This window comes from Sceloporus undulatus, chromosome 6 (assembly GCF_019175285.1).
Source record: "Sceloporus undulatus isolate JIND9_A2432 ecotype Alabama chromosome 6, SceUnd_v1.1, whole genome shotgun sequence".
Taxonomy (NCBI): Eukaryota; Metazoa; Chordata; class Lepidosauria; order Squamata; family Phrynosomatidae; genus Sceloporus; species Sceloporus undulatus.
This window is the reverse complement of record NC_056527.1, coordinates 90,788,556-90,801,855: the sequence shown is the minus strand read 5'-3', so window position 1 is coordinate 90,801,855 and position 13,300 is coordinate 90,788,556. Positions and strand designations below refer to the sequence as shown.

Below are 13,300 nucleotides of genomic sequence, written 5' to 3'. Positions count from 1 at the left end.
GCTGTATTTCTATTGCATTTGTATTGTATCGTTTGCATTGTTTTTTCTATTGGGCATTGTATAACATTGTACTGTTTTATATTTTTTTACGCTGGTCATCAACTGTAATAATAAATTTCATTTCATATAATTACCATTTCCCCCTTGTTTTTCCATTCCTTTACACCTGGGAATGAAGGGAGAGCAAGAAAGAAAAAATCCAGACAAATTAAATGCAATTCCAACCACAGTGGTTTTTAAAACAGCTTTCTTTTCCTGCCCTGGATTGATTAATTGCAACCTTATAGTAGTAGGCATCCCACAACTTCCATAAGGCTGGCTTTTATAGCTGTGGCTGATACACAAATCTCCCTTCCTAACTGGTTAAATTGACACTTTAAACATAGCTATGTGCTGTCAGGGAGTCTAAAGCAGAGTTTGAACAAAATTGGGGATAGGTGATAAGCAGAATATCATAGGTTCTCTTGACATAAATGCTATTATTTCTTTTTCACTTCAGTAAAAAACAAAAAGGATGCTGCTGGATTTAGACAGTTTAGAGGTTTGGAAGCATGCGAAATAGCGAATTGCTTAAGTCAGTAAGGTTTTAGTCCCAGATTTTTAAAAGGTGACTTTCAGAAATTACTATTTTAAAAATGTGACAGAATTTCATTTTAGGATTAGTCCACATGTTCTCTGGTCCTGTCAACCTGTAGTGCCATTGGGATATTGTTGTTGTTGTGACATTCCCCCACTCCATTTCATTACTGTGCTTCGCAGGTTGTCCACATAGATCTCACGTGAAGAGAGAGAGAGAGAGAGAGAATCTCATTGATGCAATTTAATAGAGAGGTCCATATACTGTTGTCTTCCTCTTTTAACCATTCCATGTTTTATCATTGCTTCTTCCATTGTTTTCGTATGGGAGGGGGAAAGAGGAAACATTAAGGAGAGAAACAATGAATTAGTTGCACAAAGCCTCTGTCTACATCTCCCTGCCCTCCAAACCCAGACCTGGCAATAGTGGTGCTTCAGATATATTTTTGTGCAGCAAAGGTCTGGAACTTGGAAGCCTATCCTAGACTGCGACCAGCACACCCAAACAACGCCAATAAGAATGGCTTAGCACAGCAAGTGGAAGCAGACCACAGACCTTGCAAGGAGTCAGCGTTAGAGAGCAATCCGAAAGCCAAGCCGAAGTCAGGATACCAGAAATCAGAGTAGTCAAATCAGTCCAGGGTCAAAGCAGCCAGAAGATAACAAGGGTCCAGTCCGTTCTGAGATCAAGGCAACAAGGAGTCAAGATACAAAAAGCCAGTGCCAGCAGCGATCACACCAAAGGATCGTGCAATAAACTCTGGCACTGACTTGCTGCTTCTCTGCACCTTAAGTAAGGGAAACTCTTCCCCCAGTCACCTGAGGCTGGTTTGCTAGTTGCCTCTCTGCAATTCTCCTGGATCTGTGCCTGCAAGCATTCTCAGCCCTTCTTTGTTTATAGGTAGGCACATCCAGGCATGATTCCTCCCCAGAGTCACCACTAGGCTGTTGCACCACAGGAGGCATCTCACTAGCACTAGGACCTGGTTGAGCCTCCTCCTCTGGGGCTGGGGGATCACAACTGGGATCTGGCAGAGTAGGATTAGCACCTAGTGTAGCCTCAATTAGCTCTTGCTCTGGAGGAGCCCCATCCTCCTCCTCCTCCTCCTCCTCCGACAGCTGCTCTTGGCTGGCCATGACAAAGCTATGCCCTATGAGGACAGCTTAGGGAGCTGGGAATGTTCACCCTGATGAAAAGAAGGTAAACAGGGACATGATCGTTATGTTCAGATATTTGACGGGATGTCATATCTGAGAGGGAAGAGACTTGTTTTCCATGGCTCCAGAGACTAGGACAAGGAACAATGGATTCAAACTACAGGAAAAGAGATTCCATGTAAATCTCAGGAGGAACCTGAGACAGTCAAAGCTCTCTGAAGATGTCACCCAAGATGCTGGTGAATGTCAGGATCAAACTCTTCTAGAACATGGCCACATAGCTTGAAAAACTCACAAAAAACTATGGATGCCGCCCATGAAGGCCTATGACTTCACACAGTCAAAACTATTTGACAGTGGAACACGCTCCCTTGGAGTGTGGTGGAGTCTCCTTCTTTGGAGGTTTTTAAACAGAGGCTGGATGCCCATCTGTTGGGGGTGCTTTGATTGTGAGTACCTGCATGGCAGAGGGTTGGACTGGATGGCCCTTGAAGTCTCTTCCAGCTCTATGATTCTGTGATTCTAAGGCTGATCTTACCACTAGGCGATAGAGGTTGATCCTTCAAGCAGAAAATGTTGGACTTCATGACAGAGTGTCCTCCAGCGTGATTCGATGGCCAACTTCTAGCAGATGTTGACTGGAGGACCTAGAGATTCCTAGAGAGGTTAAAAAATAATGATTTTTAATGTGTGGTTTTTCCACTTTCACAGGGGTCTTGTGACCCTAACACCAGCAAATGTGGAGGGCCCACTATAGTTATAAGATGTGGGGAGGGGGGACGGCTTTATGGGGTTTTTTTTGCCGCCTGTGATAAAATATGTAGTATGATTGGCTTTTAGTATCATGCACTTTGATTTCTGTGAGAGGGTAAGGCAAGGCATTTACTGCTGTAAGTGCTGGCCCAGTATATTTTTATGTTTAACAGTCTTTATATCTTTAAAAAAAAAAACACAACCAAAAATTATGGTCATGGTTTGGCTTTTGCCTCTGAAACACCTTCCTTTGTAACATTTGCTATTTTGTTGCTGAACGTTTCTTCCATCTATGAGGGGGCCGCATAGGTACAAAACCTGAAATTCTCCAGTTATTGCTGGACTACTATGCACATCATCATCTGTGCTGTAGTAAATGGATAGGATAGGAAATGGGGTTTGGAGTTTTAAGTCAAAAACACACTGCAGAAATAATCCATTTTGAGACTGCTTTAACTGCATGGCTCAGGGCTAGGGAATCCTGGAAATTAAAGTTTATTATAGCCCCAAAGGTCTCTGACAGAGAAGGCTAAATGTCTCACAAAACTACAGTTCCCAGAATTCCCTAGCATTCAGCCAGGGCACTCAAAAGAGCCTCAAACTGGATTATTTCTGCAGTGTATTTTGGACCTTTACCTCATTTGGCAGGAGTGGGCAGACTTCAAGCTTCTTGAATCACTTTTACTTTTGATTAGAACCTCAAAATTTACCAAAACATATGCTTAGAGTTTCACACACACACATCCAGGAAAATATTTTGGATACCAGAATTTAACAATCTTTTACACAGTAATCTGATGCTGGATACCATCTCCCAAGCTTTCTTCATTTCAGTAGCATGATTTAGTTAAAAGTCATTTTGTTTTTACTGTTGTTAAATAAGTAGATCAGATATCTTTTCTAATCTACAGTGAAGTCACCCAGAGATCTACCAGTGGATCCTGATCCATCTTTCACTCACCACAATGTAACCCTCCCCCCCCGCTGTGGGCATCATACTCCATTTGAAAACAACCCCCCTCACACACGCTAACTATTTTTTAAATGTATATTCACTTGGTTGGAAATAAGCTCCATTATCTCAATGAAATTAAAGTAAACATGCCCAACATTAGTTTGTTAGTGATGTGAAATCTGTGCATCCCCAGTCCCACACCTCCTATATATATTGTGGAATGTGTGCACATGTAATGCAGAATCTGAGCAAAGAAAAACATCTTTGTAAGTAACTGCAAGATGGAGAGGGATGGAAAAAAAGTTGGAAATAAGTCTGATTAATACACAATGTGTGTACAATTACTGCTACCACCACTACTGCCACTATTGTTAAAAAGATGTACAGTACTACCCTTTAAGAAAGATAGAAGAGAAAGTTGGAACAGGAGGACTAGGGTGGCAAAAGTAGACAGGGTGTTTGCACAGCAGAGCTATTTTTGCTGAAATTCCCATTTCTGTACAACTGTTAAAAGCTCATGAGGCCTATCTCCTTTTACATAAGGCAAGCTTACGGTAGATGGCACAAACTGGAAGCAGGGCATAGCAGGAAAGAGTTGCAGTTCATTTATACCAATAACTGTAAGAATGATTTTTTAAAAAGTAACCTTGGTACTTAATCCTATAGTTTCTGAGAGAGCTAGTGCAGAATAGCAAATAGAATGTTGAATTTGGACCTGTTTTCAAATCTCTGCTAGCTACCATTTCACTGTCTGACCTTGGGCCAGTCACTGTCTCTCAGCCTAATAATCACATCACAGAATTACTATGAGGATAAAAGGTGATAGTGGAGGAGACTCATACATCCTGCCTTAAGCTCTTTGGAGGAACAAGAGCATACACATTTTGTAGGTAAATAAATGTTTTAAAATGTGCAAGAACATAAACAGGAACCAATTAGAGTAATAAAGTGCAGAGTAGAAAAATGTATAAGTATTAGCTCCTCTGTATATGCATGAATATTGTGTGTGTGTGTGTGTGTGTGTATATATATATATATATATATAGAGAGAGAGAGAGAGAGAGAGGGAGAGAGAGAGGGAGAGCGCAATATATTAAAGGCTTGATTCAGTCATTGTCATATACTTTACTTTGATATCCCATTTATTCCACTGAGTGAGGTTGAAGTAAGTGCTTAATTGAAATTAACAGGACTTACAATACAGTCTTATGCATACTGAGAAGCAAACCTCATAATATTCAATAAGATTAATTACCTAGTTTGTGTGCCAATGATAAAAGCCTCACAGTGCAATCTCATATGTATACACAGAAGTGAGTCCCACTAGTTAAACTGGGGATTGTTCCCAGGAAAATGTGCATAAAATTACAGCCTTAAAGTGATTAACTTTGGCTCGATCATTACTTGAGTGTATTTATACACACATATTACAGTTCAATTCAAAATTGGCATTCAGTGGCAGCGTTGACGATCCCAAATGAATTTTGTTAAGAGAAAGAGAAATGTATTTATCCACACTTGCTCTTGCGCATGCACACACACACGAGTGCCCACACATGACTGCTAACTTCAACCAGTCTGTTTTCAGGTACCAATAAAAATTTGTTGGCAATTGTCAGTATTCAGGTGTGAATTACTCACATTACTCACCAAATCCAGGAATGTGTTTCACCCTATTATACCAATCTTAGCCGAACAAATGTGTCTTGCATTGTGACATACCCTGATGCTCGATTTCTCTCATCTCCTGCTTCTCCGATCTAACAGCCTTGGATTTTAGATGAGGAAGAAATGAATTGTGGAGGTTTCCTGTGGAGCAGACGGTATCCTGTTAAGACAGATGGCAAACATTAAAGGGCAAAAAAGGCAAACCTATTTGCTGTCGACAAGTGCAATGCTGCTGGCAGATTTTCTGGTGAATCCTTCTTGGCAAACATCCTTTGAGTTGAGCTCTGACTGTTTTTACCATTGTTTGCAACAACAACTGCTCAGTCTACAAATCTTTCCCAGATGTTTTAGTACTGGGCTAAGGCCTGGTCCTACTCAACCCTTTGTCCTGTGAGTTTTGTTCTCTTCTTCTTCCTCCTCCTCCTCCTCCTCCTCCTTGGTTTTGCATCAGACATCCTCCCAGGCTTAAACACTCTGCACTGGTTGGTTTTGGATAGGGATGCAGCCTGAGAGGAAAGAGCACAGAAAGACGTGGAATCCAACAGCCTGGAAAATCATGCGCGGGGAGTTGCGGGGGATTTGTCTTGCTGCTTCATCAACAGCCTCACTCTGTTCTGCAGTCTGCTGGCTCAGAGAGGCAGACAGGAACATCCTTAAACATAAAACGTTAGCTGATATGTTGCAAGCTTTTACTTGGTTAGCTGATATATTGCAAGCAGCTTAGACTATCCCCTGCCCCCTCCTCACATATGCACACACATTGGTAATCTCATCACTATCCTGTGTGTGTGTGTATGTGTGTGTGAGAGAGAGGGGGGGGGAGAGAGAGAGAGAGAGAGAGAGAAGGAAAGGGAAGGGCTTTCTTTCCATTGGCTGATCCATTCCTTCCCACCCACATCTCTTCCACATCACCTTGGTGTCTCCCTAAATAAAACCAGCCCTCCTTATCGCAGCGAGGAAATCAAGCTGTAGAGTTGCAATGGATTTTAAATAAACATTTCACCCCTATCGTCCCTGCCAGACTGCCGGGGAGCACGCAGGAGATACCTGACCCACTGCCACCCAAAATAAATACACAGCTGCCCTTTCTGCTTGCTCCCTCTATTGCCTCTTTCACCCCATGAGTGAAAGCTGGAGCATGCAGGAGGCTGGCTGCAGGCAGATGAAGAAAGTGGCACCTTTATGACCAATCCTTTCTCCATGGATTTGAAGGAAAGCACCAGCGAAGGCAGTCTGGGGAGCCTCCAGCCCTCTAGCCTCCAGATATTTGCCAACACCTCAACCCTACATGGAATCCGCCACATCTTTGTCTATGGACCAATGACTGTTCGGCGGGCCTTATGGGCTTTGGTATTTGTGGCTTCCCTGGGCATCCTCCTGGTGGAGAGTTCCGAACGGGTGGTCTACTACTTCTCCTACCAGCATGTCACCAAGGTGGATGAGGTCGTTGCCAACAACCTGGTCTTCCCTGCTGTCACCATCTGCAATCTGAATGGGTTCCGCTTCTCCCGCCTCACAACCAATGATTTGTACCATGCAGGTGACCTTCTGGCCTTGTTGGACGTCAACCTTCAGATCCTTCATCCCCATCTTGCTGACCCGGCAGTCCTGGCCATCCTCCAAGAGAAAACTAACTTTCAGCACCACCGAGCCAAAGTCTTCAGCATGAGTGAGTTCCTGGGACGTGTGGGCCATGACATCAAAGAGATGTTGCTATATTGCAAATTCCGAGGCCAAGAGTGCAGCCACAAGAACTTCACAACTGTGAGTACAACAAGTGAAACCTTGGCTTCTTTTCTTGTTGTCCCAGTGGTGGTGGTGGTGGCGGCGGGAACAATGGGTATAATGGAAGTATGTAACTCAAAGTGTGGTAATTGAGTTTCTTTGTGGGCAGTTGGACTTGGTTGGTGTCATGACTAAAACACATTTGCTTGGTGCCCTAGTGACAGAAAGATGTGGAATAAGATTTGTAGTTGTTGATGTCACCACCAAGATAAGGGAGTAAGGCCTGCTACCTTAAGTTGTGTACTACAGTAAATACACAAGTTACTGTAGTGTTTGGTTGTTGTATTTCCCAAAAGTGAGGGAAAAGGCAATGAGGATTGCATTCTTGCTTCCTAGAGGGGAGAAATGGATCTGTGGCTGGCATCAAAACAGTGTTGAAATGGTACAATATTTCTGTCTGATGTGGTTCAAATTGACATAGTTGCCTTGTATGGAGTCAGCCCATTGGTCCATCTATCCCACACTGGTAGCTGTTACCCATGTTTTCATGCAGAACTGGCACTGCATTGCCCTCCACTGTTGTTAGATAGCAATTGCCATCATTGCTCACCATTGGCTATGCTGAGTGGATTGGAGCTCAGGAATATCTGGAGGGTAATTTCCTAGCCCTCCTGCAGGAGATACTTTAAGTGGAGAGATGAGAGATCAAACTTGGGAGTTTCTTCCTGGTATGCAGGTGCTCTACTGTGTTTCTATGGCTCTTGCCCTGAGGTACAGCATCAGAAAGTTTTGTGACTGGTGAGCGCCAGAGAGTGACACGTGGAAGAGTGTCCAATCTTAGTGGCTCCAACTTGTCCTCACTCATTTTCTGTGACTTTTGAGTAAGGGGCAGTACAGTTTCCATCTTTTTTCATGGTCCACTTTCTCAAACATGTTCCTTCTTGACAGCTGCAGCATCAGGTCCTGACTTGTGTGCATACGGGAATGAACCATAGCAGGCACAGTGTTCTATTTACCCCTTCGTCAGACATAGTGTTCATCAGTGGAGTCTCTTCACACATTCTCCTGTCAAGCCAAAAGGGGCTGTATGTAATCAATTGTTGTCCATAAATGCGTGTGTGATGCAGCCTTCTGTCCCTTTTTGTATGCCTTTCACGGTAACTAGAAACACAGAAATTATACTTATTAAATAGATGGAAATGATTTGCTTCATATCTTTTTGTCTAATTTCTATTTGAGACTCATGTGCAGGGCCAGAAAAATAAGATGATAACCACAGGGAACAGAAGTGGATGAGAGTTTGAGAGTCTACAGTATGGTGTTTTGGATGCCCCTGCACGACAAACTGTGTAGAGCAAAGAAGGGAGAAATGAGGCCCGGTAGATGTTGTGGGGTTGCAGTTCCCATCATTTCTCACCATGACCTGTGCTGGCTAAGGCTCAGGTTGCTGCTGTGCAGCAACATATGGCAGAATGTTCATCCTCCCTCCTGTTCTACAGTAACCAATTTTTTTCTTCCTAGACTTGTGCAGTTAGTTACAGCCTGACATGGAGAAATTAAGCAGGTTTACCTAGCTTGATAGGGATGGATGATGAAAGAAGCTTCACCTATTTCCTTTCTCCATTTCAAACTGCCACAAAACCACAAAAGCAGGAGCAGAGGGTCAAAGGTAAATCACTACCTACCACTCACATATCCTCCAACCATTCACAGTTGGCACACATGTGGCCAAGCAACCTCACAGTGTGGTCAAAATGGCAACAGTTATTAATGAGGAAGAAGAAACAAGCTAGGATAGGCTGCCACAGTTTGCTTTTCCCTGAGCCTTCTGGGAAGGGCAAAATTCAACCCCTCTTCTCCTCTTCCTTCTGCTAAATTATGAGTACAAACTACTTTTGGATTTTGAACTCAGTTTGCAGCAACTGAAGTAAACTGAGAACAATGTGGGAAAGTGGGAGGAGGAGAGAGAAATTGAGACATGTTCAAAGCAGCTGAAAAAGTGAGGTGAAAGAAGATTAATTTGGGACTGTCTTTGCCAAATCAGTAAAGTTGAGGGGTACACAATCTTGTCTCCTTTTAGTTGGAGGCAGAATGAGGGGGTCACATAGTAAGAAACTACCACAGACCTTTCCTGTTGTTCTGGGATAGGCAAGGTATGGCCTTTAGCATGGTAGAGAAAAAGAGAACAGCTTGCTTGCAGAGTATTAACCCAAAATGTTTTGTGGCTTGAAGAAGAGGCCAAATGTCCCTTCACAACTAGAGCCAACAATTTAAATTATTTTGGCACCATTCAGATACCAGGTCTTGCTTACATCCCCCAACCCGCCACCCTGCCTGAAATACGTTGCTTTACCCTGCTACACAGTAAGACTAGACCCATCTTTCAGACTGTCTAGTAAGCTCACTTGTAGCTGATATGAAATTGAACTGGAGGCGTCTTGATTTTTCATTCAGGCTTTAGCCACTATGCTATACCAGCTGTTTAGTATCATTGATATGGTGATTACTGTTTATGTATGTGTGTGTTGGTATAAATGATGCTTTGTTATAGACACAGAGTATTACACTTCTCTGATGTTTGGGAATGCTGAACTGCTGTCTAGACAGATGTCTTCGATGTCTGATATGAGCAAACTCTGTCAGGATGAAAAGTTTACTATTGATTGACTGTGCATCTGTTCTGTGCAATCTCTACTGAAGAAAGCCTTTCTAAATAATATCCAGATTAATTTGTGAGCTGTTACTTGTCATCTAGAAGCACGGGCCATTGTGCATGTGTATCATTTTGTAATAGCACCCTTTCAGAAGATATCGTCATAGAGTCCACATGCTCTCTATCATCCCTACCCCAAAGCTTTTTTAAAAAGTAGTCTGGAGAGATGAGCAGGTAATTGGGAAGAAATACTGTGCCTACTGTGCATTGCATTTTTGTTTTAAGAAGCTCTTGTGGAAAACTTCCCAAGTAGCTTTTTGGACTTGGGCAGGTGGAGGTATGTGGGTGTGGATGGGTGTTAGGGCAAATAGCTGCTTGCTTCTATTAAGCAAAATCACAACTAGGTAAAGAAGTTTTAAGGCAGGTGTAGGGAATGTGAAACCCTCTGTATGTTGCTGGACTGCACTCCTATACAAAATTTGGCTCACCTTTGGCTTTGCTGGCTAGAGCTGATGAGAACTGTACTCCAACAGCATCAAGAGACCATGGACATCACAGATTCTTCTCATCTGCTTTAACAGATGATTGGTGTTTCAGAGGTAGAGTAGATACTCTGCGAGCAGAAAGGCCCAGCATTGTCAGGTAAAGTATCTTGTGAACAGCAAAAGTCCTTTGTCCCTACAGAGCAACTGCCAATCAGAGTAGGTAATCCTGTGGTAAATGGACCAATTATCTGATTTAAACTAAAGTAGCCTTGCATAACCTTTCTTTTTTGCTGCTGCTGAAGATGTGTTGGACTTCCTGGACTAGAAAAAAGATCTGAGGGTAATATTTATTGACATGTTGGAAAAGGGGCAAGATTGGATACAATACTACTTGATCTGACCTGCAACTAGGATGATGGTGGTGGTTGTGATAATGAAGAGATGTCTGAGACACACATATTCCCAATTTGACTTTACATATTGAGGGGCATAACAAAAGGGAGAAGAGGAAGAGACAAGAGTAACAAAGGTCAGATGTGCCTGTATTACGCATAGTACTTAAAATTAATTTCAATTGCAATGGGGGCCTTTCACTTCAGTTTTCCAAAGGAAACAGGGAGGGATACCTCTCCGCTGATTTTGAGTGACTACTTGCCTTTGAATCTATATGTGCTCTGAAATCTTCTATAGTTTCTTCTTTTTTTTCCAATTTTTTCTTGCCCCCTACTTGTTTGATTTCACTAAGAAATATCCAAGGTTTGAGGGCAGACAGAAATTGTCCCTGGTCCAGCCTTTACCCAACAGGAAAATGTGTTCCTTTTCCTATGAGTTAAGATCCTGAGTCTGTGTTTTAGCAGAGCTAAGTTTTACCATCCTAACGGATCTGGTGGTAGGGATACAAATGACAAAAGAAGAGTTGTATTTGTAGGGGTGATGCTGTTCCTGGGCCTATGCCTTTGGGTTCATTTCTCAAAGGCCATAATTTATTTCTTCATGTAAAATACAGTATATGTGCACATGTGCACACCTACATGCAAAATGTATAAAAATGTACACCCTATGGGACTCAGATCTTGTAAATACCTAGCAATGTCTTAGATGTTGTGCTCTTTTAATATGCCTACCTACGCCACGTTTCTGTTCAAGATCACTAACTCAGCTTTGAATATCTATAATGCATTGCAAAACATGGGAAATGTCCACATTCACACTGATTTTCAATATGACAAGGTGCTAAAATATGGGCATTAGAAGTATGCAAACTGTGACTTCAGCTGAAATGAAACAGATACTTTGAAAGGTGTATATGTGTGAATAGCCCTTTGGGATGTTGGGACAAATATGCACAAACATAGACATGAACACAGACACGGGGGTGAAGCAGACAGGCATGAAGGAGTGGCCTCTGGCTGCTCGGTCTGTGACTGCTCTACTGCGTTGACCACATGGCCACCACTGCAATCCTGAGTGGGCTGCTGGCAAGGAGTGGATTTTCACTGCTTGTTTAGCCGGCAATTTCGGGTTGGCTAAGTGACCTCAGAGTGGCTTCTGGCCGCTCTGGGAGCATGCACCATCTGTACATTATGCCCCCAAAGTGGCTGGAAGCTGCTCCTTTTAGCCCCTCTGTTTCGGGAGAGAGGGAGGGAGAGAGAGAGAGAGAGAGAGAGAGAGAGAGAGAGAGAGAGGTGCAACAGAATACAAAAGCCTCCTTCCTTCTTCAGTATAACCCTGGTTTTTAAAAATCAAAAGCACAGTGTACATTGGGCTAAATAAAGATGATTTTAAATAATGGTTTAGATTACCAACTAGAATGTCTAGTTTCAGATTTCCATTGGGTCTCCAACTTTCTAAAATGTGTGTTTCCAAAATCAACATGCTTACTAATTGCAACTCTTAACATATTGACAGGGTGGAATGCTACTGTCTTGGAATCAGCACTTGAAAGATTATCCCACAGGAGCCAAAATACACTGTTTGTGAGAGGGATTGCTTTGAACTGACATGCTAGATAGGTCCTGAGCAACCGTATCAGTGGGAAGGAGCTGGGCACTGGTGAAATGGATATGTAGGAATGGATATGGTGAGTGCTTTGCTTTTCAGTGCTGTAAATTTATTCAGTTTGTGAGCCTCCCCCCTGGATGTTTAGTTTTTTAGAACAAGATCAAATAATTGAAACAGAAATTGTGTTTGTCCTTCTACACAAATGCACTCTGCACCCAGTCCATTTTGAGTGGAGGTGGGGAGCAGGAGTGTTTCCTTCTGTAACCTATAAATCTCTGCTAGGAAGTGTTCCCACTGAGACAATGTGATTGTGTTTACAAAGAGCTGCAGTGGAACTGGTTTAGGAGAGGCACTTATGTGCATGGCTCTTTTTGACCATATATGACTACTAACGCCACCCACCATAGCTTTCTGTGCAAACTGGAGTTAATGTGCTGCAAAGTGAAAACAAAAACAGATGGGAAGCTGCCTTAATAAGCTGTCTCAATAGGACTCAACTAATCAGAGAGAGGCTGTTCCATAAAAATTGCCTTGGCGGATCAGACTGAGTCCAGCTTTGTGTTTCCAAAGCAGCTACAGCAATGCACCTGTGTACTTGAAAGCAGGGGCATGAGGCTGGTGACCTTTCCTCTGTTGTATCTCCCAAGCCTCTGATACTCAAGGGTTATGTGGTTTCGGAATATGAAAGTTCTATTTAGGTATCATATAAATCAGGGCCACCATGCTGACTCTCACATGCAATATCTTGCCTATCTATAAATGGGAGTTACTGTGCCATTCAGACCAGTCTTTAAAAGACTTGTCAATCTTTAAAAAGAGCTTGTATGTAAAACTTTTCTTGGCTTCCAGTGAGACTCCTGCTCAATGCAAAATGTTGAGAAACTAATGAGAGATGAGGACAGACAGGGAGCCAGGGCTGGATGGGGATCCTACAAATGTTAAATTAGGCCAGTGGGCTGTCATCCTCCCCTTAATACAGCATATACAAATATCAATCCCAGTTCTTTGCCTGACTGTACTTATGTAGCCACAACAGTGCTATCCACATACAGTTAAGTAGCTGGGGGGGGAACCACAAGGTTCCCAGAATTTTGTTGTGATGTACCTTCAAGTCATTTCCAATTTATGGTGACCCAAAGGTGAACCTATCATAGGATTTTCTTGGCAAGATTTGTTCAGAGGGAGTTTTCCTTTGCCTTCATCATTGTTTTGATGGGCACAATTTAATTTGCTATTCAGGAGAATGGCGCAAATAGCCCATCAGCATTGGCCATTAGTTAATAGCCACTTAGAGTACAGTATGTCTGCTCCAGCCAATTATCATGT

At 42.7% G+C, this 13,300-nt stretch overlaps 1 protein-coding gene and 1 long non-coding RNA gene across 2 annotated transcripts in view; one reads left to right on the top strand and one right to left on the bottom strand.

Annotated features, from left to right (window-relative positions):
* LOC121934616 lies at positions 1-5,899 on the bottom strand. The gene is made up of 3 exons (XR_006104644.1): positions 5,165-5,899; positions 2,273-2,391; positions 1-881 (listed from the first exon to the last, which is right to left on the bottom strand). It is a non-coding gene; the product is annotated as an uncharacterized LOC121934616 (long non-coding RNA).
* Positions 5,900-6,071: 172 nt separating this feature from the next.
* ASIC2 (acid sensing ion channel subunit 2) overlaps positions 6,072-13,300 on the top strand; it is a 483,092-nt gene continuing 475,863 nt past the window's right edge. The window contains exon 1 of the mRNA XM_042476899.1: positions 6,072-6,874. Coding sequence (XP_042332833.1) covers positions 6,293-6,874 — 582 coding nt within the window. The 5' untranslated portion in view covers positions 6,072-6,292. The remainder of the gene's footprint in view (positions 6,875-13,300) is intronic.